The sequence below is a fragment of the Aulonocara sp. 'chitande type north' Nkhata Bay genome, linkage group LG13 (assembly GCF_057382095.1).
Source record: "Aulonocara sp. 'chitande type north' Nkhata Bay isolate Kocher_YH1m ecotype deep benthic linkage group LG13, A_spYH_male_GT1.1, whole genome shotgun sequence".
NCBI classification, from domain to species: Eukaryota; Metazoa; Chordata; class Actinopteri; order Cichliformes; family Cichlidae; genus Aulonocara; species Aulonocara sp. 'chitande type north' Nkhata Bay.
Genome location: NC_141356.1, coordinates 2,824,765 through 2,851,175, shown reverse-complemented (window position 1 = coordinate 2,851,175; position 26,411 = coordinate 2,824,765). Strand labels below are relative to the sequence as shown.

Below are 26,411 nucleotides of genomic sequence, written 5' to 3'. Positions count from 1 at the left end.
TTAATTCTCCTATTTGGCGAATTCTTTATTTTGAATAGTTCAGGGAATCGTTGATTTATGCGTTAATAAGATGCCTCTGATTGAAACCGCACAAATCCTTCAACAGCTACTGGAGACAAAAGATGACAACAAAATACAATGGTGGTTGTATTTCTTAGTGCACCCACTCAAAGTGACCTTGCATATGAGTTTATTCACGTTGAAGGGAACATTAGGTTATATTTTTCACTCAAAATGATTTGAAACTGAGACACTTTAAATGAAAACATTTGTGCTTCTCCTCTTTCTTTATTCTTTCTTTATCTTTGTTTTGGGAAATTCTTTATTTTGAATGGTTCATTGAATAGTTAATTTATGTGTTCAATATCTTTCAAATATTCAGAGAAGTCCAGTTGTCTTTCTTCAACGCTCCTGAGACCACCAAGAGGTAGATAACTGAGAATTTGATATGATATAATACATATCATACTTGACATGATACATATGCACTTTTCATTCCAAGCCAATAAGTAATTGGGAACCATTTTCACTGTCAGTCATTGAACTCAGTCTCTTCTCCTTGCATGCAAGAGCATGCACATGTACAAATACATGTACTGTATACTAATGTTCTAATTAAATGAGTAAATAAATAATGTCATACTGTACACACAGTGCAAGTTTTTAATGGGGTAGTAGCAAATTGTGCTCCTACAAAATTTGCTATATGTAGCATCTACTGAAACAAAGCAGCATGTTACTTTTGGACGCTTGGCTGGAAAAGGCTTTTCCTGCTCCAAGTTTGCATTTTGTCCTCAGAATGAATCAACGCAGTTGAGCTTACCACTCAGTGTCTGTAGCTTAGGAATGGCCTGTTCTAAATAGAATGAGATCTCATTTGTGGGTATTATTACTCAACCTTTACTCACCACCTGAAAAAGATGGTTGTCCATAAAATTGGCACTGATTACTCAACCATTAATCCAATAGTTGTTTACAACTCTATACTCTATACTTCAATTGGCTTTTAGTTGCTTCATCGTGTGTGTGTGTGTGTGTGTGTGTGTGTGTGTGTGTGTGTGTGTGTGTGTGTGAATCCACCAATTCTAACTCAACTGAGCCATTTTTACATAAAGTCACTTTATTAGCTTTTACATATGTCTCTGAATAGAATAAGTAGTTTTATAATACCAAGAAGTCAAAAATAATAACCTATATATTTATAAAACTAAGTAGATTTACTACTCTTGACTTTTTAAAAACAAACAAGGTCTTTGATAATATAGTAGTATTTTCTGCCTTGTTAACCTTTCAACAAATCTAGACACTCAGGGTGAAGAGGTTATACAGAAAAGAGTTTGGATAACTGTATGTGTGTGGATGTCTGTATGTCGATATTACTGTGAGTCATTAGGTATGCACCAAGTAAAATGTTTTCCACACATCTGAGCAGTAACAAGAAAACAGATAGTGAGAAGCAAACAGTAGAAAACAATGGTTCAGTTCTGCCCTGAAGTGAAATCAGAAGCATTTCTGGTACTCTGAAACCTTTGATTGTGTGCATTTTAGCTACCAATGGGCAAATTGAAAGTAGTGGTAAAAACTTCAAATAGTTTCAATTGCTTTCTATTTCATGTTGAGCAAAAACAGAGAGTTTATAAATAAAGTAAGGTATCATTGGGGGCGAGAGAGTCTGTACTTAAATCAGTACAGTCTGGAACATATGTGTTAAGTGCTAGGATCTACAAGATGCTACTATGAAATTGCTAACGGAACAGTGAACAGTTAAGAACAGTAAAGAATGGCTGCATTATTCTAAATTCTATAATCTGTTCTTTAGTGTGTCCTTCCAAAAAAGGACGTGTAATAAAATGGGGAAAGGGGACAAGGAGCAAGTGACATTGAAACCCCAACAACTTTAAAAATTGATATAATAAACAAAGCTTGGCTTTTATATTTACCAACCCATAGTAGTTAATCCCTTCACAATTTTGGGGGGGGAACTGATATCAGTATATCCTGTGGTTAACTGACATCTGAAAAGTCTAAAAGTCTTAAAATGTCTTTAAAGCTAAGAAAACATACCAGTTAAATTTTTAAGTTGACAAATTTTTCTAGTGTTTTAACTGAAAACAGTGTCTGGTAGTAGTAATTTTCATGCCTGAGTTTCTTCCCATCCAATGAGAAAACGTTGCTCAAGCCTGTTATCCATAAAACCCAGAGGTGTGGAAAACGAAAAGCACACACAGCTACATATATGATTTGATGTTGACACAAGGTTTAGAGTACATGATGTTGTTGGTATATGAACACATCTTGACACAAAGCTGAATAAGGAGCAGAAACTAAACAAGAAAATATTTAAACATATATCCCCTCGATCCCTGACATCCTATTCTCACAGTAACCCTTTAAATAAATGTCTCATTATTAAGCAAGAACTTTATTTCACAAAAATTCAACAATACTTCCAAATATAGTAAGAGGAATCTGGAATTTGATGTGGATTTTTTTAATTAAAAATCTATTACAAGATGAATTTTGTAACAATTACTGTACTTGTATAACATTTTGCAGAGGTATAATTTTGTTTGCACCAGTGAATGACGTGAAAAAACAAGGGAAAGACAAAATTTAGGTTAACGTTTGTTGTAGGTCAGGATTAGGCTAGTAGTGGTTATGGTTGAAAGTGACCTATCATGCTAATCGCCAGCTCCATATTTTTTGAACAATTTTTTTGACAGTATAAAAGATGGATGTAGGTGCTGGGTCTGGAAGGTGAAGCCAGCATGCAAGTGCCTAAACCTGCATTTCTTTTTAATGTCCACCATAGAGCCAAACCTGTGGTTAAAAAAGACGTAGTCTCCTTCGAAAGTCTACAGCCCTCAGATTTTTAAAGGCTTTTCTGCTGTAAAGGCTTTTCCGCTCATTTTGGGGTCACACTAAAAATAAATAAAATAAGTAAATTTGGTAAATCTTAGTCATGCTGTGTTTTAGGGAAGAGAATTATTTGGGGTATGCTGAATGATTTATCCTGTTTTCCTTCTCTCTCCCCAACCAGTCGCGGCAGATGGCCCCGCCCCTCCCTGGGCCTGGTTCTGCCGGAGGTTTCTTCCTGTTCAAAGGGAGTTTTCCTTCCCACTGTCACAAAAGTCCTTGCTCATAGGGGGTCATTTGATTGTTGGGTTTTTCCCTGTAGGTATTATTGTAGGGTCTACCTTACAATATAAATTCCCTTGAGCACTTTTGTGATTTGGCGCTGTATAAATAAAATTGAATTGAATTGATATGGGGTTTCAAAATAAGACTTGTGGTTTCAGAATACTAAGATGGCAATCGCAAAACTCTTTACCTTGACGCTTCAAGATGGGACTTTAGAAACCAAGACCTACATCCATCTTTTATATTTGAAGATAAATGGTTTGTGTTTCCAGTTTGAGCTGCTTTTTTCACAGTTTCACTACAGATGAACAAGTAGTTGGTGAGTTTTTGCAGACAAGTCAGCAGCTTCCATGAAAACTATGGGTAATGGTTGCCACAAGGTCACTGGCCAGTCTCTAGGGCTAGCAACAATCAGCAACTTCCACAACCGCTCACCAACTGGTTAGGAAAGCACGTCTTTTCCTATCGACCGGTGATTGCCAGCGGCTTCCAAACGTTCTCTGGGCGTGTGTGAATGGGGCCTTAAACCCTTTTAAAGATTGTATTCCTTTAGAGAAATGAGTTTGAATGGCACCTGTGGTGGCCAGAAGTAGAGAAAAAGTGAAAGTTAAAAAAAAAATTCATTCTGAACACTGAGCTTTTGAGATATTTCTCCAAAAGTTGATTCTGTTCATCTGGACGTAGCGTTTTGTGGCAGAAACGTTTCGTCACTCATCCAAGTGACTTCTTCAGTCTCAGCTGACTGCAGGTTTCCCCAATCTTATAAACAGTACATTTGCATAATGACTGAAACCAGCCCACTGAAGGAACAATGGGCTGGGAGGTCAGCTCCTTAATCTTAATTATGCAAATTCTCATGACCATTGATCAACAACCACTGACCAAAACCCACTGACCAAAACCCACTGATCAAAGACTACTGATCAAAGACCACTGATCAATGGCCATGAGTACCATTCACAGAGAGTTGGGGAATGGCTGCAATCATAGTATTGTAAGATGGCGAAAGCTCCTCGATTCAGAGATGGTCTTTCCCTTTTCACGTAAATGGCTTCCTTGACTCCGCGCTCTAACCAGCATTCCTGGGTTAAGATTGGGGAAACCTGCAGTCAGCTGAGACTGAAGAAGTCACCTGGATGAGTGACGAAACGTTTCTCCCACAAAACGCTACGTCCAGATGAACAGAATCAACTTTTGGAGATCTACTTACCTGGATGATTGCATCAAGACGTTTTGAGATATTTGTTCATTCACTGACCTCATTATCTAAAACATATATGTATTTAATATATGCATCCACAATTGTAACAAAAGGAAAGGAAAGGCAGAATGGGTACATTTAGAGCAAATCCACAGGAAATTAATGTAACTTACTGCAAGAGAACACATGACTGTGTGTGTGTGCGCGCGTGTGTATATATATATATAATACTCATTGTGTAGGAACAAAAGCATGTTTACAATCACATTTTGGGGCCCCTACCAGAGACCATATTTGTTCCCCATCACCTGTGTGTTGATGTTATGATGATGTATGTTTTTAATCCATATTTGCTTTTATTACTTTTTTGTAGTGATATGAATTTTTAGTGTTTTATGTGTATTCTTCATTACATGTGTGTATATAATTATAGGTACATGTGTTTTTCTATATATTTTGTAGTCAGGGCCTGTACATGGTTGGCTCTAATACTGCACACTGTGGTCATGCCTCAGTAGATGTATGTAGTAACAACTAGCTAAAACTCAAAATTGAAAGTGGCTTGTCCCATCCTTTGTGACTGCCAATTGTCAAATTAGTTTCTTGTCTTACATCTTGAGAAATTCTGTAGTGAATAGAAATATAATTTCTGACAATTATGGCCAAAACTATCAAATTTATCCACAAAAAATGTTAACCTCCTAACATCCACCAGGTGAACCAAATAAGGAAAAGGTTATAATTAAGTTTAAGCCACATGCTAAACAAGCATAGTTTCATAAACTAGAAAATGTTGCTTTTCAAATCAGTTCTTTTACATGCATGTTGGTCTAACAGTTTTAAGATTTTCAATTGGTTACAATTCAATATAAAAAGTAGACATAAACCTAATACTAACGCAAACTTGTCACTGGTAATCTAACAGATGTTGAGAGGTTAAAGTAAACTTTGTGCTTCAATTCCAGATCCACAATTACTTTGTAAAAGTAGTTACCATTACCTAAAACTGCGTTTTCACACATTTTAATTTTCAAATGCTTACAGGTGTGACAGCGAAGAGACAGTTAGCAGGAACAACTACTCTTGATATATAACTTAATTTATCCATAAGGGCTCTGTCTTTCCAAAGAGGTAGGGCTTTATAATTGGCAACCGCAGATTCTCAGTTGTTTTGTTTTCTTCTGTTCCTTTTGGCAATGCAGGGACAAATCTTCGCCCATCTGAACAATGACATTCGTTTTTTCTGGTGGTCCTCAGTAAATGCATAGCAGCATCAGTAGCAGCAACCGCAGAAAAGGCAGAGAGAGTATTTATGTCTGCTTGTAGTCGCTGTTCACTGCGAAGTTTTGATTGGCCTGATCATTTATGCGACCGGTTATGTATCGATCCTCTTGCCCCTTCTGCTCTCTCTGGGGTGCATGTTGTCACAGCAGCATCTCATCAAGAGGCATGTCATGGTAAGGAAGCATCGAAGCTGAAAGACAGGAAAGAAACAAAAAACGTGCTGTCATTTGTGTGTGTGTGTGTGTGTGTGTGTGTGTAGCTTCTGGGTTCAGAATGCAGAAATCTGTCAACTCCAGGTAAAGATGAAGGTTGATTTATTCATCCATTAGGAACTTCTTCAACATTAAATATTAACCAAGTCCCATCACTCAGTTGATGCATTAAAGCAGGGATTACACAAGGGTGACCTCTCACACACACACAATTTGCCTTTTCCAACACTATCCTATACCATGCACATTCACCCAATGTGTGTGTGTGTGTGTGTGTGTGTGTGTGTGTGTGTGTGTGTGTGTGTGTGCACATGTCGAGGAGCATGTCAGGCTACATTTCACTGTGTGTTATACTTGTATAACTATGCATGTGACAAATAAAGAACCTTGAACCTTGAACCTATCCATTGCCCAAGATGACTTCTTATGTCAGCACTTCAACTACCAAAGGTGTTACCTACTCCATGTTTTTCCAAATTTTCATAACCTGTAGATGATTTACATTCTCTGTTCTCTCTGAATTTATTGGGTTTTCACATATTACCGACTGAATAAATTAAAAAGCGTTGCCAAATTTGATCATTTCTGGATTTGATACTGGACTTTTTTTTCGTTTCATCTCAACTGAACTTCAGACTAATTCTGTCTTAATAGCAATGCTTTCCTGTGAAATCGTCTTGCTTGTTCTCACTCTTGTTATATTTGGTGTAACACTTGCATATCATTTCACTTAAGTAAAATAATATGTGTTAGGTTTTGTATTGTTGATTGTCATTTATGCTTAGAAATATTTAACCATATATGCTTAGAGGTGTATAATCAATTGTGTAGTGATAGGACTGTGATCTTTAGCAGGCTGCAAAGGCTTGGTGTGCATTCTAGAGTGGAATGCACACCCACATCCTAGGAGCATAAGAGAGGTCCTATCTTCTCTTTGTTGATATAGCAAACACACGTATATCTCTTTAAGTATAAGAGCCTTTTGTTCAGATGGACCCGCTAGACTCCTGGCACCAGCTTTGGGGAGTCTTCACAGGGTCACATCTTGACCTCACACAAATCACACACACACACACACACACACACACACACACACACACACACACACACACACACACACACACACACACAAAGGCAAGGTACTCTTTGTTTGTATGTAGACATCATATGTTAATGAACCTATGCATATTCATGTAACCTCAATAAAAGAGCAGTGTTACGGGAGAACGGACGAGAGCAACTGGGGTCAAGCGAAGGAACGGCGTTTGTCCGGTTCTCTCCCGTGCACGAGAAACATGAAGAACTTTGCCTACTTCGTGTCTTGCTTGCGGTGTAATTATATTGCCTTCAACGTTCCAGCGAATAGGTTCAAGCTACAAACCTATCAATATGTTCTTATCAAATATAAATATTATCCTGGTATGTGTAAGTCATCATTTGTGATGACTTATTTCTACCCTTATTCCAACCCTAGGCTATTAGAATTATATCAGTAGTTTTATTTATTTTTATTTATTTATTTTTAATTTTTATTTATTTAAGAATTATTTATCCAAGCACAATCAAAGGACAAGAAAATCAGTCATTCACTCAGCCTGAGAGCAGGGGAAGGTGGAGCTAATTTGACTGTAAATGTTAACTGCCTCCATCAACTCGTAAACTGAGCTAAACTTTTTTTTCTTTAATCGTTTGATTTTATCCTTTGTTAGTTAATTACTAAACACCTGTTTACCAAATGTATATGTTCGGATTATATTTTATGTTACATTTTAAATGACAAAGTAAGGGAAGCAATGTTTACGTCAAGTCTGGTGTTGCCTTGCAAATGATCTGATAAATGATTATCAGAAATTGAACAGTGGTATTGGCACTGTAGTATTGAGAGAACTGTGCTGATCTGTGTTCCAACACACTGGAACTGGAAAACATCAGACTGGTACATAGTTACTCACAAACCTGTTCATTTGATATAATGACAGTTAAGATAACTGAAATAAATAAATAAAGATCACAAAACTTTTTCCGCATTAAGGTCACTTGTGATAAAGTCTTAGCACTCAAAAGTATTTTGCACACCGGACTTTTATGTTAAAAACAGCTCCACCACATAGTGATTTAACCATATCTTCTAAATATAAAATAATATAAAATAATATAAAAAGTTCAGATATAATATATAAAAGATAAGAATTCTGGGGACTCACCTGTCCCAAAGTTTAACACTCCTACATGAGTTGGTGCAGCAGCCAGCAGATATCAGAGCTGTAAAAATAAACCAGCAGAAATCATCAGAAACTGGATACTCTTAGTTAAGATTAGTAATTGTTGTACACACATGCACACACAGTGAAAAAATGTATCTTCCCACACTGAATTGCCTCAATGATGAGTGTTTTCCCTTGATGTCAATCCTCCTTCGTTCTCTTTTCAATTTTGAATACATACAAGTAAGAGTCACGCTATGCTTCCACAGTCAGCAATAAATTACTCAGTGATATAATGACTGCAAAAACTGGTTCTCACCCCTGTCTTGAGTTGTGACTAATTGTGTTTCTGTTACTCAAATACGTGCCAGTCAGTCAGGAACAGAGCCAGCCATGCCAAATATTGTCACTGTCTACCACACACATAATTACACTGAGGAGGAGGAAAAAGGAAAAACTATTAACCAAATCACTCGTGAATCTTATGTTGTTGTCATAGAGGGAAGTTGTCCGAGACAAAGAAGTCAGCTCTGTCTGAAGAGGTTAAAAGAAGACTTCCTAGACCTCAAACAAAACATTGCGCTCATTGATATATAAATGCCAGGGAATTTTCATTTACATTAGTTACTTGTAGCTTTAGTTACATACAAGGAAGGTTGCCGGTTTGAGCCCCGGCTCCGACAGTCTCGGTCGTTGTGTCCTTGGGCAAGACACTTCACCCGTTGCCTACTGGTGGTGGTCAGAGAGCTCGGTGGCGCCAGTGTCCGGCAGCCTCGCCTCTGTCAGTGTGCCCCAGGGTGGCTGTGGCTACACTGTAGCTTGCCATCACCAGTGTGTGAATGTGTGTATGAATGGGTGGATGATTGTGTATAGTGTAAAGCGCTTTGGGGTCCTTAGGACCAAGTAAAACGCTATACAAATTAGAGATGGACCGATCCGATATTACGTATCGGTATCGGTCCGATACTGACCTAAATTACTGGATCGGATATCGGAGAAAAATAAAAAATGTAATCCGATCCATTAAATATCACGAAAGCACCTCACAAAACTTGCAACACACCGTAACTCACCTCAGGTTAGCACGTCGGAGCAGTATGCATCACGTGATAGAGCGGCTGTGGCATGCGGGACCTGTCGGTGGTCTGGATAGCATGTGGAGCTTCGCTAGCAACCCGGCATTTCATCTCCGACAAAGTTATCCCGAGAGAAGTAAAGCAAGTGTGTAAGTCCATCTCTGAATGTTTGTAAAGCATTCCTGCGTTAAGCTTAACAAGCGACTGCCTCTTCTTGCTGCTACTTCAATCATGAAACTGCTTAATGATCAGCTGATCGGCTTTTCTGTTGCGAGTCCGTGTCTCTAGTTTGCTTTTGGCCCACTTTGCACCAGAAAGAGGAAACCAGCGGCTGAACAACAGCAGCACGTTTAAGCTTGATCAGCTATTGTTAGAATGTATTTAATATTACTTTCTACTCGAGGATCTTTTTCTACGTAGCTGACGGCTGGTAACTGTGCAGGGGCGGATCTAGCAAAGTTTAGCCAGGGGGGCCGATAGGGCATGAACAGGGAAAAGGGGGCACAAAGACATACTTTTCTTTCTTATTCTCATTTAAAATGTCTAGCTTTTAATAAATAATTATCTGACACCCAAAGTTTTAATTTGATGCAAAATGAATAGAAGTCCATTACTGTATATAGTGACTATTAAGTCTAATATATATACCCTAGTAAGCTATACTACTTTTTCCTTTGGGAAGGTACCATCTGTGCAGTCTGCAATTTTGTTGAAGAAAGATGTTGAATCTATTTAATATTTCTTGAAAAATAATTGATTTCTGTGCATTTTTTTTTCACACTGCATCAAATTAAGGTTGATTACGTCGATTAAGCATCATGAGGTGGAGCGTGAGGGGTGGTTCCCTATTTTTTATTTATTTATTTTTGTTGTTGCTGGGAGTTGGAACCCTATTAGTTAGGTTGCTTAATATTTATGCTAAGTACTCTTTAAAATACCAGAATAGGGAGGATGGTGTAGGTTTAAGTTTATTAGATTGATCAGTATTGCTGTACTATGAAATATTTTTTTTTGCATACAGGTATAACAGAATAGCTTTAGTGTAGTTGTTGTTTTAAACTTGAGTATGAACTTATACAAAATGCAGCAAGATATTTAAAAAAAAACAGTTTTGTTGATTAAAAAACACTATATCGGATTCATATCGGTATCGGCAGATATCCAAATTTATGATATCGGTATCGGTATCGGACATAAAAAAGTGGTATCGTGCCATCTCTAATACAAATACAGACCATATACCATTTACCAAATGATGGACACTAAATGTAAACCTGCCTTTACATTTAAAAAGAGATATATTATCAGAAACTAGAAGATACTGTAGAAGATACTGTAGTTCAAATGACGTCTCTCTTCAAGTTTTACCATTAAATGCTTTTTCCAGAATTCCAAACTGTTATAAATTTGAAAACCCCACATCCAACCCAAACCTTAGATGGGTGACCAGTGTTCTCTTGGAGATTAAGGGCTTGATTTAGTAACACGCTGTGCCAGTACAAACTGGGTTTTGCTGTAAAAATTGTTTTTTTTTAAAGTACTGTATTTACAAGGAAAGTGCAGTGATAAGACTGCACGTTACAGAGTTTTGTGACTGGCCCAGCTTGATATTGAAATGAACCAGCTGTGCCTGTGTTCAGAAAACAGTTTCAACAACTTTCATAAATCACCCGTAAAACTAACCACATATACAGCTCACATGAGGTTAACAATCGATGAGGTATGTGGGAGGATGTTCATATATTAAGTGGACTTGGGTTAAACAGCTGTTGAACCAAAACTCTTAGTGCTGCTACACTCATCAAAGCTGGACAGTGCAGGTGGAATACTGACAGAGAAGACGACCAAATGCAGATGTGTTTGTGCTGTGTAAACAGGAGATTTTGCCCAGACCACAGTGACAGTGAACACATGCTGTGATTATATAACCAGTGTTTCCGGCAGTTTACCATGCTTACACTGGAGGCCTGCTGCATGTGCTTCACCACTCCAAGTGAGCATGTGGCACAGCAGCTGTAGGGAGGAAGAAAGGCTGACCGCTGACTGTGGTCATCTATCAACTCTAACACAGATTAACCACTCACTTTGTGTGTACCCGTGTGTGTGAAGATGCTGAATATTCTAATTAAACAGCAAGCACAGACAGTTCTTTGAGTCAACGGTGCTACTCTCTGATTGTTTCTCGTGCACTGAGAGTGCCCTCATTCTCATGTTGACCTGTTTACACCTCTGGTTGTGTCCCAGTGGTCCAAGCTGTCAAGACACACAGACATACACAGAAAGGGAGAAAGAGAGAGAGGACAAGCCCCTGGGCTGGTTCACAGCTGTGTGCTCTGCTTCACTTGAATGCACTTCGCTGCGTGCGCCATGAAGAGTGATGGACAAAAAGAGGGATAGTGTGTGTGCACGTGTTTGTGCCACTGTTCAGTATTTTACTCTGTAGTTTATTTTTCCATTTTTGTTAAGAAGAGATGGAAAAATGAGTTAGAAAAGAACAAGAGCAAAGAGAGAGAAGAAATGAGTGATCAAGGGAGAACTGGTCTTTTGTCCAGCATCAAAGGGCACAAAAACACACACACATCCGATAGGTGGTAGAGGGACAGAGCAGCAGCGTTTGTAATTTCTGCAATGCGCAATTATAAACACCCACGCTACCACACACACACGCACATGCAGGTGGTGAATATGTTGCATTTATTTGAATACATAATAGATAAACCAACCTTGGAACTAACACCTGGTCACTTGTGTTTCTCAGATGCTTGTATCTACAAAGGGATGTTAAATGTGTTTGTGTAAAAGTCCGGCAAGTAAAAATGATGATGGTCAGTGTACCAGAATACAAAAGAAAGCTCAATTAATATGTCAAATGTGCCTGGTTTGAAATAATAAGAGGAAAAAGCAGGCTTCAAAGCTGACTGGAGATGAATTGCCAGGGAAGCAGCTGTTGGCCTACTTAGCAGGCCTGTCCTTAACACAGGACCTCTGATCTCACACACATACGCACATGCGCACACAAGCACATTTGCAAACTTTTAATTACACAAGCTACACACATAAATTGAACTTGCACATGCAAAAGCAAGCTCCCAGCTTCTGTTGAACTTTGCCATCACTTTGCTGACCTGCCTGTGTGTCTCACCATTGTATGTGTGTAAAATTACACATTTTTGTGTGAACTCGTGATTTCACTGAATTGTGCCATCCCATCATCCAACAGACCTTCAGTTCAACCCTTAATGAAGTTTCCAGCTAAATGTTCCCAGGCCTTTTCACTTTCCTGACACACTTTCTAATAAAAGAGGTCCCAATATTCTGTGTAATATATAGTAAACCTGTACCGGCAAGGTTTTTATGTGAAAATAGGGGAGGTCTGTCAGCCTGCATCATAAAATGCATAAGGGAGATGCTGTAGATGAACAGCTAAATTCGTTCCAGTGTCAAGCATGTTTACATCTGGGAAATCAACTCCACCCATGCAAAACAACAAATCAAATTTTACATGCAAATAACAAAAGCAAATAACCCCCATGAGCTAAATCTAGATGACTGAATCTACATTTGTTATAATTTGAAGGTAATCAAGTAAGCTATTTAGCCTATAGTTGCTCAGCAACTATCAAAGATTAAGCTAATAGTTCAACAGTTTTAAACTGATGCATCCTCATTTGGTTTCCAAGACTAAGATGAGGAGATTGATACCACTCGCATGTTTGTGTGTTTGAAATAAAAGATATGATAACGAAATTGCAAAATTGTCCCATATCGGCACTAAGCACAGCTAAACACAACAAAACACAAAACAGTAAACTTTAAAGTGGATAAAAAGTGCAAAAAAGGTATGAATGATAAATTAAAGAATGAATGTTTATTCCACACGATTGCCCCCCAAAAAGTCCAGGGAAGTAGCCAATCAGGTCAGCTGTTAGCATTGATTGGGGTTATTGCCCTGTTCTAAAAGCTGTCCTTGAGTCTGCTTGTCCACGACCTCAGCAACCTAATTCTCCTGCTAGACGGCAGCAGCTTAAACACTCGGTGTCCTGGGTGTGTGCAGTAAGATGCCACGTGCCCCTTTGAGACAGCGAGTGCTGTACAGGTCCTTCGGGGAGAGAAGAGGTTGTCCGAGGATTTTTTTGGCCATATTAATGACCCTGAAGAAGAAGCATCTTCCCCCAGGCTATTCGGGCCCTGAACCAGGTGTAGGACTGAACTCTCCCACACACATCACATCTCCACACGCACTCTGGTTTTTCTTTTTGCATGCGTCTTATAATTTCTTTTTATTAATAAAATCTGTAAGTTTTTGTAGTGATCTGTAAATCTGTAAATATTACTGTCAATTCTTACTGTCATTTAATGGTTGGGCATTGCACAGCAATAAACATTTCACCTCATGTCATACTGTGTATGGTTGTGTGTGTGACAAATACAATTTGAATTTGAATGTAAAGTGCCTGTTTGTGTGCCACGGTGCAGCTGGAGAACCATACAGAGATGCAGTATGTATCAGTATGCAATATGTGCAAAACGTAAACGCTAAAAGCTACACCTCAGTCAAATATGCACTGTTGAATCTGAACTATGGAGTTCAATTATGGTTACTATGGTTATTCTTCTACTTGATGAAGTTGAAGAGTAACCAACATATTTACCACCCACAGATTTAACTTGGGTCAGCCGATATTTAACAAACTATATTTTCTTTCATTCATATAAGAAAAAAACACCTTCATTTACAAATGGACAAATCTCTCACTTTTCTGTTCAGCGTTCAGTTGCTGCTGATGAGTAACTCCTGTTTTCCTACCAGTGGGCTGATCAGGTTGCTGTTATGGAAATCCCAAACCATCAACTTTTTTCATTTCAGTTCAATCCAGTTTTATTCACATAGCAATAATTCAAAACAGTATCTGGATTGAGATGCTTGTATTGTAAGGAAAATGTCAGTGAGAGAATCCCAGTGATTCAAGTGCTTTTTCATAGTGTTTGCCCTATGAGAACTTGAGAATTGAGAAGAATTCAGTTTTAACAGGAAGCAATAGCCAGCAGAGCCAGGCTAACAACTACTGAGGAGAAAGAGAGAGGAAAAAGGAGAGCACAGGACAAAACACATACTATGGCATATTGAGATTTGAGTGCAATGGCAGTGAAAAGAGGTGAGCTGATAAGAAATGCTCAGTGCATCATAGAAAGAACCCCAACTGCAACCAAGTCAGAAGAAATACTATCACTAACTGCAGATCAGAGCTGCAGTGAAGCTAAAGCTCTTCCAGTACTAATTTGTATTCTATTGTATTTAAGACTTCACTGGTGTGCCTCCTGTCGTACACACATTCGCTACCACCACAAACACAGTCAAATACTGGGAAACACAAACATCATTTACCAGAAATGAAATTTGAAATTTGGGCTACTGGATGAATAACAGCTGAGGGAGTAAATGTGATTACCTGACAACGCTAGCCTCTTTATTTCATTTTTCCTTTTCTGTCTTTTTTCAAGCTGTTTTCAACATCTTTAAAAACAATTTATGCCAACAATATGCTAACAAGCAATCTTAATAGTTGAGGTTTAAAAACAAATGCAGTACACTAGCTGAAATCATCTCATGCTGTACCTTGAGTATTTACTCATTTTGAATCAGGGAAAATTCAAACTGAGATGTGGTGGCATCCGTCAGGTGATTTTGCATTCAAGCAATTTTCCCTGCCTTTCATTCTAAAGAAAGAAAAAAACCCAGAGTGTATAGACTATGCATATTTAATTCTTCAATATATTAATTTTTTATGTGTGTTCAGGCTTAATGCTAAATTTTAGAGGTGAAACAAATGGACTAATGCATATACAACTAATGATACAAGAGGATATGTAGGATAATTAACTAAAAGGAGTTTGCACAAAACAGAAGCAAACAGGGGAAACAGTAAAGAATTCAAATCTTGCAATAAATTGTGAGATGTCATTTACATACAGGTGAACAGGCCTCTTGCAGAGGATAGCTTTAGAAAAGTGTCATACTTGGACAATGTGTATAGTCTTAGGTTATCAAAAAGTCATATCATAACTCATAAACATTAAATCAACAAAAGTTAATAACAAACCGTTATATATTATATTATGGATACACCGTAATAAAATGGGAATGGTTGGTTATATTAAAGTCCTGTTTGTGGCACATTAGTATATGTGAGGGGGCAAACTCCTCAAGATGGGTGGTGACCATGGTGGCCATTTTGAAGTCGGCCATCTTGGATACAACTTTTGTTTTTTCAATAGGAAGAGGGCCATGTGACACATCAAACTTATTGGTAATGTCACAAGAAAAACAATGGTGTGCTTGGTTTCAACATAACTTTATTCTTTCATGAGTTATTTACAAGTTTCTCTTTGTTCACAGCCATTGACATGTCAAAGAGGTTAACACGTGAGGAGCGGATCAAAATTGTGTTGATATCTGGTGAATGGAATAACCGGATCATTGCAGCAGATTTCAATGCAAGACACCCTACGAGACCACCCATCTCCCATGCTACAGTTAGCAAACTGCTTGCTAAGTTTTGTGAAACTGGTTCAGTGTTGGATTTGCCAAAATGTGGACGCAAGAAAACTGTCACTAATGAAGAAACATCAGTGGCTGTCCTAGCTTCATTCAGCAAGAGCCCACAGCGTAGCACTCGCCGCATGTCACTGGAGAGTGGCATTAGTCGAACATCCCTTCGGAGAATATTAGCTACTCACAAATGGCAGCCTTACAAACTCCAGCTACTGCAGCATCTCAACGAGGATGACCCAGATCGGCGCACAGAATTTGCAGAATGGGCAAAACAAAAATTGGAACAGGACCCTCAGTTCACGCAGAAGACTTTGTTCAGTGATGAGGCAAACTTTTATGTGAATGGTGAAGTTAACAAACAAAACCACCGCTATTGGTCTGACACTAACCCACATTGGATGGATCCCTCCAAGACTGTTGGAACAACAAAAGTGATGGTTCGGTGTGGTATATGGGGTACAACAATAGTGGGTCCATTCTTCATCAATGGAAACCTCAAGGCCACTGGATATTTGAAATTGCTACATGATGATGTGTTTCCCTCTTTATGCACTGAAGCTGGCACGTTCCCTGAGTTTTTCCAGCAAGATGGTGCACCACCACATTATGGGTGCCAGGTCCGAGCATTCCTAGATGAACAGTTTCCTGGAAAGTGGATTGGTCGTCGTGGGCCAGTTGAATGGCCCCCAAGGTCTCCTGATCTGACCCCCTTAGACTTTTATCTTTGGGGTCATCTGAAGGCAACTGTCTATGGTGTGAAGATACGAGATGTGCAGCACCTGAAACTACAGATACTGGATGCCTGTGCTGGCATTTCTCCTGCAGTGTTGCTATCAGTGTGTGAAGAGTGGGAGAAGAGGGTTGCATTGACAATCCAACACAATGGGCAGCACATTGAACACATTTTATAAGTGGTCAGAAACTTGTAAACAATTCGTGAAAGAATAAAGTTACGTTGGAACCAAGCACACCATTGTTTTTCTTGTGACATTACCAATAAGATCCACACAGAATGAGGGACGACACGACAATGACTCAGAGAAACACAGGGTTTAAATACACTGGGAAGTAACGAGGGGAATGAGACACAGAAGGAGAGCGCAGCTGGGGGAAATCAGAACTGACGAGACAAGGAAGCGTAAACTGAACACACTGAGATAAGACAGAGACCCTCAAAGTAAAACAGGAAACACATAACACAGACTGAACAAAAGACACAGACTCACATGCAGGCACTAAAACAGAGGGAACAGAGATGTGGGACCAGGGCAGACACAGGCACTGACTGGACACGGGGATATAGCGGACAGGGGAGACAGCAACTAAGGATTACACAGAGACAAACCATAAGACATAACTCTAACAAAGAAACCAAAGAATAGAAATGATAAATAATATATAAACTCAAAACCCTGGGTCAACGACCCAGCAATCCTAACATGTATCCATATAAATGGCCCACCCTGTATAACCATATTATTGGTTCCAAAAGGCATTCACACCACAAACACTGTCAAGAGGTCCAGTTAGCAAAGGTGAGGCTCAGCAGACACAAGTTGACCACACTTCCATGTGTCAGGGTATTATCAATCAAAGCAGGCCCAATGCCCATCTGCTCCATCTCGTTACCAATCACAGAAAACAGAAAAGTAATAAAAGGCTGAAAAAACATATAAGAGTTCAATCTTAAGTAGGCTGCGTGAAAAGTGCTGCTGTAACAGTAGCACATCACTGGTCTATAGATTCTTACAGAAAACTGCTTACATATGCATAATGTGGAAAATGTATCCTAGTGGATACTGAAATCCACACAGGACTGTACACCACTTCCTCTCTTTTTCTTATTACTTTGACTTCATAAGCCTTTCCTGAAAAATTGCTTCCTTATCAGTTTTTGTCTTTTGTGTAGTGAAAAACTGTAAACAGGCTTATTTGGATTGAGTCACATTAAGGCAAAAATGCATCAGTGGAACATAAACTATGATCGCACAGAGACAGCAGAAAATAAGAGTGTCATCACAAGCTCAGCACTGGCTTACTTGCTTTCTCTGCATTGATGCTATAGGCATGCTAGTTGTCCCGAGCTAATGCAGCCTGCTAATACAGGCTGGTTGGAAAGTGCACAATAGGCAGGTAAAAAAAACATTACAACAAAAAACTAGTATTATAAATAACAAATAACCCTAACCACCTTGGGGTTTTTGCTTGGATAATGTTATTCAATTTAATTATATGTCAGTTTAAGTAGTGATTAAATTATTTTCTTACTTTAGACAGAGGTGGTACATACTTCAGTTGAATTTGTAGGTTCTTGTACTGTACTTAAACATTCTTTTTTTTTTTTTTTTTTACTGAAAACAAGCCAAAAACAGTTATACTGAGGTAAAGCTATGTGATGTTGAGTTATGTTAACTCCACAACCTTTCCTGTAACTAAGCAGCCATATGAATGCAGGTTTGACAGCTAACTCCGCAGTTCCCTAGCAACAAAAAAGGACACTTGGGCTCTTTAGGGTTTATCACTGAGGGTTACGTGTTAATTTAACCTAATACTAGGGAAGTTCTTTTTAAGCTCAGCTTGTAGGATTCACATCAGTGGTTGCACCTGTTTGTGAAAGAAATAACAGTTGTTTTCAACAGGCTCTATTTGATTTGGAATGCAGCTTATTCATCTGTACTGAATGATACACAAGAGGAATTGACTGACAGCGAAAAAGAGAAGTGAAAAAGGTACGCTTGCCTCCACAGACCCACTGCTTTGACACTTCAGCCAGGCTCCAGTTCTAGTACTATCCAGACATCATGCACAAAGTCACACCTTTTCTATACATGCAGCATTTATTCGGTGGCTGAGAGTCACAGGGAAATACACTGTGCTTTTGCATGAATATCTGAGTGGACTAGAGGTGACAGCAAATTCTTTACCGCCAGAGTGTGTGGCGGAAAAGATGTTTATATCATGTTCCAGTACATCTATATTAAAAACATTAGAAGCATATATGTGTATGATTTGTTCACAATATGGACACAGCCAAAGTCCTTTCTCTTGATTTGTGAATTTTAAAACAATGAAAATATATGGAGAGATATTATTAAGACCCACAACTTGAATTAGCTTGATCTTGACTTTTTCCCCTTGATATTTAAAACATTCAGTTAAGTGCAGAAAAACATTTTACTTAACATAACACTTAGTAATGAGTAAAAGTGAAAAAAGCACAGAATTACCATCATATTCATGAAATATGCACACTTCCAATGTATTTCTTAGGACCTTGAATATCTTAGCAAAACAGAATTATTCTAAATCTGTTTCTTCCCTGTTTCTCAAACTTGAGACTCTGAAGCACTTGTTCTTTTGCTTAGCCATAAACACAAGCATTGCAGATTTCTTCCAATCTCATTAGTCTGTTTGCACTGGTTTGTTTTATTTTGGCAGTTTTCCATGCGGAACAGTTTCTGTTTCCAAGAACGGATTATTATATAATATTATATAAGTTTCAAATGAAAGTCCTTCATTATTCAAGTTGAGACTGTAATATACACTCAACAAAAATATAAACGCAACACCTTTGTTACTGCTCCCATTCCCCATGGGATGGACATAGAGACCTAAAATTCATTCCAGATACACAATATAACCATCCCTCCCAAACAGTGGTCACAAATCAGTCCAAATGTGTGGTAGTGGGCACATCTGCTATATTGAGATAATCCATCCCACCTCACAGGTGTGCCACATCAGGATGCTGATCTGACATCATGAGTAGTGCACAGGTGTACCTCAGACTGCCCACAACAAAAGGCCACCCTGGAATGTGCAGTTTTTTGCGCTATTGGGGGTCTGGGGACCCAGAACCGGTCAGTATCTGGTGTGACCACCATTTGCCTCATGCAGTGCAACACATCGTCGCATGGAGTCTATCAGATTGTCAATTGTGGCCTGTGGAATGTTGGTCCACTCCACTTCAATGGCTGTGCGAGGTTGTTGGATATTCGTGGGAACTGGTACACGCTGTCGTATACGCCGGTCAAGCACATCCCGAACATGCTCAATGGGTGACATGTCCGGTGAGTATGCTGGCCATGCAAGAACTGGGACATTCTCAGCTGTCATCTGCCCTGAACAATGTGAACCATGATTCATCCGTAAAGCGCACACCTCTCCAACGTGCCAGACGCCATCGAATGTGAGCATTTGCCCACACAAGTCTGTTACGGCGACGAGCTGGAGTCAGGTTCAAGGTTCAAGGTTCAAGGTTCTTTATTCGTCACATGCATAGTTATACAAGTATAACACACAGTGAAATGTAGCCTGACACGCTCCTCGACATGTGCAAAAATTGGGGGGGGGGGGTGTAGAGGAAGAACATTATATATATATATATACATACATATAGTATATACACAGGGTGAATGTGCAGTAGTAGCAGCAAGCAGGTGAATTCTGTACATTAATATGAATAGACATCTGACTATTTTACAGGATAGACAATATAAACATATTTAAAATTAAAGGAATTGAAATGTACATTGTGCCTTGGTTTAGAGTGTCTGGAAGAGAGTCCTGTCTCAGTCAATTATAGATGATGTGAGAGGGCGGGTGTGTGTGTTTAGGGCACGGATGGCTTGGGGATAGAAGCTCCTCTTGAGTCTCTCTGTCCTTGCCCGGAAGATGCGGAACCTTCTACCAGATTGCAGAAGTTGGAACAGTTTGTTGCCTGGATGGGACGGGTCCTTCAGTATCTGCGCTGCTCTAGTCCGGCATCTCCTGGTGTAGGTGTCCTGAAGCGGGGGGAGAGCAATCCTGCAGCAGCGTTCTGCTGTACGGATCACTCTCTGGAGAGCTTTTTGGTCCTTCACACAGCTGTTCCCAAACCACGATGTCATGTTCTGTGTGAGGATGCTCTCCACAGCGCCTGTATAGAAAATCCTGAGGATCTTTGGAGAGACCCTGAACTTCCTCAGTTGTCGTAGGTGATACAGGTGCTGCCTAGCCTTTTTGGTCTGGACCTGAATGTGGGCAGCCCATGTCAGGTCTGAGGAGATGTGGACACCAAGATACTTGAAGGACTGCACCCTCTCCACTGGAGCTCCATTGATGATGATGGGCTTGTAGTCTCTGTGCTGACCCCTTCTGAAGTCCACCATCAGCTCCTTGGTCTTGCTAACATTCAGCTGGAGGTGGTTGTCCTGGCACCACGATGCCAGATTCTTCACTTCATCCATGTAGGCCGCCTCATCGTTGTTGGAGATGGCACCCAACACCACTGTGTCGTCAGCAAACTTCACAATGGTGTTGGAGCCATGGGTGGCCACACAGTCTGAAGTGTAGAGGGAGTAGAGCAGTGGTGAGAGGACACATCCCTGAGGTGCTCCTGTGTTGATGGTGATGCTGTTGGAGAAGCACCTGCCCACCCTCACCACCTGAGTTCTGCCAGTGAGGAAGTCCAACACCCATGCACACAGACGGCTGTTAAGTCCCAGATCCCTCAGCTTTGTGAACAGTCTGCAGGGCACTATTGTGTTAAACGCTGAACTGTAATCAACAAACAGCATTCGCACATAGTTACCCTGTTTCTTGTCCACGTGGCTGAGAGTGGTGTGTAGGACGTGGGTGATGGCATCCTCTGTGGATCTGTTGGATCTGTAGGCGAACTGCAGCGGATCTGTGGTGTCTGGGATGGAGGGGGAGATGATGTTCTTCAGCAGCCTCTCAAACACCTTCATTACTACCGAGGTCAGTGCAACTGGCCGGTAATCGTTCAGGGATGAGGGTTTGCTGTTCTTGGGCACAGGGATGATGGTGGATCTTTTGAAGCATGTGGGGACCACAGACTTCGCCAGGGACTCGTTGAAGATGTAAGTGAACACACCTGCTTAGCTGGTCAGCACAGCAGCGCAGCAGACGGCCGGTGATGCCGTCTGGCCCCGCCGCTTTCCTTGTGTTCACTCTCCTCAGTGCCGCTTGGACATCATGCTCCGCGATGCTGGTCACCGGTCTCTCGCTGATGACGTCACTGTCCTCGGTAGTCAGGCAGTAGATAGCATTAGCCACCTGGCTAACCTCGAAACGGGCGTAGAACCGATTCAGCTCGTTGGTGAATGCAGAGTCGGCGTTGATCGGCGCAGTGTCCCTGGCTTTGTAGTCCGTAATGGTGCGTAGTCCGTGCCACATACTCCGTGTGTCACCCTGGTGGAAGCGGGACTCCACACGTTCCCGGTACCGGCGTTTGGCATCTCTCACCGCGCGCCGCACGCCGTTGTAGGTGCTCATATCGCCAGTGGCGAGACCCGCGTTGTAGGAGGCGGTCCTGGCGTTTACGGCAGTGCGGATCGATCTGTCCATCCACGGTTTCTGGTTTGGGAATGTGGTGACTCTCGCAGTGGGGATAATCTCCTCCGCTAGCATATTGACGAAGCATACTGCTACTTCCGTAAACTCGTTGATGTCGACTGCGCATGCTCTGAACATGTCCCAGTCGACGTCGTTGAGTGCGTCCTGTAGCGTAGCTTCTGATTGGGCAGTCCACCGTTTTACCTCCCTCTTGGTCACGTCTTCCCTCCGTATGCTTTGTTTATACTGGGGAATGAGGAAGATGGCGTTGTGGTCAGACTTCCCAAAAGCCGGGTGTGAGACAGCTTTGTAGCCCTGCTTGTATGGCGTGTAGCAGTGATCCAAAATCCGATCCCCTCTCGTTGGACACGAGACATGCTGGTAAAAGTTTGGCATGACTTGTCTGAGGTTCGCTTTGTTAAAGTCTCCTGCTACAATGAGGGCTGCGCCCGGGTCCTTGTTTTGAAGCGAGCTCAGCACATCATGTAATTCGGACAAAGCCATACCTGTGTCCGCTTGGGGTGGGATGTAGACCGCCGTGGCGATGACTGAGGTGAACTCACGGGGCAGATAGAAAGGGCGGCACTTAATGCTCAGGAACTCCAGATGTGGCGAGCAGCCGCTGGAGAGAGTAGAAATGCTCCTGGCATCACACCACTTTCTGTTTATCATGAAACACACTCCCCCACCTTTGGTTTTGTTCGACTCTGCCGTTCTGTCCGCGCGGAGCACAAAGAATGAATCCGACGGAGTTACGGCCTGGTCCAGCACGGTGGGGGTCAGCCATGTCTCCGTGAAGCACAGAATGTTGCAGTCCCTCATGTCACGTTGGAAGGTGACCCTTGCTCTTAGGTCATCGAGCTTGTTCTCCATGGATTGTACATTGGCCAGTACTGGGCAGTGGTGCGCGATGCGCCTGCTGTCTCAGTCTGTTCCTAATACCAGCGCGTTTTCCCCGGCGCTTCTTTGTTCTGCGCCTCGGATGAGCGGCCCGTCCTTTGTTGTTTTCCGCGCCGCGTAGAATCTCTGGCGGCCAGTTTACAAGTGATCCGCTGTCGTATACTATAAGACTAGAGGATTTTGGGATGTAAACCAGAGCAAAAAATAGGTAAAAAACAAGAAAAGTGGATAGTCGGAGCGGAGCGGTCAGGAAGGCGTCTGGACGTGGCCGCGCCATCTTGTGTCAAAATGTCAAGACCCCGATGAGGACGACGGGCATGCAGTTGAGCGTCCCTGAGACGGTTTCTGACAGTTTGTGCAGAAATTGTTTGGTTGTGCAAACCAATTGTTCCAGCAGCTGTCTGGGTGGCTGGTCTCAGACGATCTTGGAGGTGAACCTGCTGGATGTGGAGGTCCTGGGCTGGTGTGGTTACACGAGGTCTGCGGTTGTGAGGCCGGTTGGATGTGCTGCCATATTCTCTGAAACGCCTGTGGAGACGGCTTATGGTTGAGAAATGAACATTCAATGCACGGGCGACAGATTTGGTTGAAATTCCTGCTGTCAGCATGCCAATTGCACGCTCCCTCATTGCTTGTGGCATCTGTGGCATTTTGCTGTGAGACAAAACTGCACATTCCAGGGTGGCCTTTTGTTGTGGGCAGTCTGAGGTACACCTGTGCACTACTCATGATGTCAGATCAACATCCTGATGTGGCACACCTGTGAGGTGGGATGGATTATCTCAATATAGCAGATGTGCCCACTACCACACATTTGGACTGATTTGTGACCACTGTTTGGGAGGGATGGTTATATTGTGTATCTGGAATGAATTTTAGGTCTCTACGTCCATCCCATGGGGAATGGGAGCAGTAACAAAGGTGTTGCGTTTATATTTTTGTTGAGTGTAGTAGGGTTGTGTCAATGGACAATGGATGGCAATCACAGCATTCAAGCATATTTTACCAGTCTAGATAATTAATATTATTATTACTATATCATCACTAACCCCACTGTAGTTTCATGTTAGCATCTCTGCATTTAACATGCCCAGATGTGCATACAATTCCCTGCACTCGCTCCCTCCACAAAACAGTGCAAACAAACTAATGAGATTGGAAGAAATTTGCAATGCTTGTGCACTGATTCATCATCTCAAAACCAGAGACGAAGAAACAAAGAGTGGGTGTTTCTCTGTTAGCCTGGTTTTAAAATTGAATTTAAGGTAACAGTGCATTTTTAGAGATGGTCTGTCCTAGGGCTGGGCGATATGGCCTAAAATTCATATCGTGATATAATTTGAAGCATGTGCGGTAACGATATATATCACGATATATTCTTTTCTTCTGTATAACGTATTTTCCGCACTATAAGGCACACTGAAAATCCTTTAATTTTCTCAAAAATTGAGAATGTTCCTTATGTTTGAATTCTGGTTGTACTTACTGACCTCGAACTGATTTTGGCGTGCAGAAATCTGTTAAAAAATGTTTTAGTACAACTTTGGTAAGCCGCACTGCTTGATGGATTGTCAGAGCATTACGGCTGCCGTAGTGAGGAGCTTCGCGGAGTAATCTGGGTCCAAAACTCCGTCCATTTCAGGTCCCAAAGTCAAACGAACACTAAGAGTTAAAAACGGTCTAAATTCTCTCATCTTTAATTAAATCATCAACGTTGCTGCTTTATCGGGTGTAACAATTACGTTTTACAACCATGCATCCATGAAAACAGAATTTATTAAATTTAACGCAGTTAGAAGTTAACAGGAAGTTAGCTCGCTAGTTTAAACCTAAACATTTCATACCATGTTCTGACTGAGAGATTTTTGAAACGAATTAAAACGTACAGCTCTGCTACCACTTCCAACATAAATGAAAACAGAAAACTAAACAGCAGTGGCGTTTGCAGGGTTACTGAAGTTGGACTACCTGGTATATAATGTTGTGCTACGTGATTGCTAGCTAACAGCTATGTTAGCATAACATTAGCACAGTGAAGCTGGAGGATGAACGGCAACTTTTTTTCCACTCCATAAAAGTTAACGTGAGGGATTCTGGTGGTCAGGGACAAATGCAATCGCATAGCAGGATGCTATACACGGGCCAAACTTCAGTCAGGAGAACAATTGAGATTATTCATCCACAATACGAGGTTAGTTATTAATATACTGCAACAACATGGGAATAGAACAGCTGCGAGAGAATTCAACATTAATGAATCAATGTTACGGAAGTGGAGGAAGCGTAGTTTTTGGCTTTCCCCATATTTCAAAAGTGCTTCATCTCTTTGCTGTGACTGTCGCCCGCCATAATTTGCAGATGATAATGGTTATAGCCGCTGCGATGCTTTCGACCAAAACAGGCGCAGCTTGATGACATAATCAACATGCGCTATCGCGATAGAGCGATATAGTCAAAATCTCTATAGCTGGCCAAATTTATATCGTTTCTATTGTATATGGTTTATATCGCCCACCCCTAGTCTGTCCCCTAATAAACTTTTTTCATTCTTTGTAGTTGAAAGACTTTGTTGTGCATCCGTAAGGCGAAGACTGGTGGAAGACAGGCAGAAGATAGAATGGGGTGGAACCTGGAATCCAGTTAATGAGCAATATGATAGTCAGATTAACACATAATACTAAGTGAAATAATTTTTCATGTACTGCAGCCTGGTATTGCTCCCAGCTGAAAGCATAAAGATACTTGGTCACCAGTATGAAAGCAATAAAGAATGTCAATAAAGTTGTAGTCAAGATCATAAATCTACATTAGCTGTATTTACCAGTAAGAAAAAAATATTTGATGAAGTCAAATATTTTTGTTTCATAAATAAATAAACTTTAAAATGACTTCAAACTTTTGGCCAGTATATATATATATGTGTGAAACACTTAATGAAAGACTAGTGTAATTTCTACAAAGAATGAATAGGAAGTAATTGGAAGAAGGTATAGATGCATGTTTGTTTTACCCAGTTACTCACAGTGATCATGAACGGCACAGCGACCTTCAGCTTGGCACACAGCTCTTATGACACATCACCAAGGTAAATACTCACAGCCTGCGTCAGTCTATCAGCATGCGTCATGCACTAGTTAGTCGTCAGACAGTTTTTATTCAACGACAGATGACAGACTGCTCTTACACACACAAACACTAAATTGGGCAGATTGTAGAGGCTTAGCTTGCACTGACTGTCCATTCCAAACTTCCCATTCCCTTCCCTTTCCCCCCAAAGAAGGAATTCAGATTGAGGCAGTGAAATCTCCCTTCATTTTGGCTTGCTGAATCTTCATCCAAACATACCACTCATCTCCACCCTATGTGTTTTCTCTCTCTGTGGAGATGAAAGACGATCAGATGTAGGTTTCATCCTTGTAGTAACAAATGTTACGTCAAATTATGAAATCAAACATCTCAGGCTAGAATGGAATATTTACAAAATAATTAAAAGTACCATTAGCT

The 26,411-nt window shown here is 40.8% G+C and overlaps 1 protein-coding gene across 2 annotated transcripts in view; it reads right to left on the bottom strand.

Annotated features, from left to right (window-relative positions):
• Window positions 1–1,100: 1,100 nt before the first annotated feature.
• LOC147315462 (uncharacterized) overlaps window positions 1,101–26,411 on the bottom strand; it is a 51,430-nt gene continuing 26,119 nt past the window's right edge. For both annotated transcript variants that reach the window (XR_015124352.1, XM_086258280.1), the window contains exons 3-4: window positions 8,043–8,100; window positions 1,101–5,816 (exon numbers count right to left, since the gene is read on the bottom strand). Coding sequence is in view for 1 of the 2 variants with exons in the window: in XM_086258280.1 (XP_086114406.1) it covers window positions 5,795–5,816; window positions 8,043–8,100 (80 nt within the window). In the remaining variant the exon portion in view is untranslated. The remainder of the gene's footprint in view (window positions 5,817–8,042; window positions 8,101–26,411) is intronic.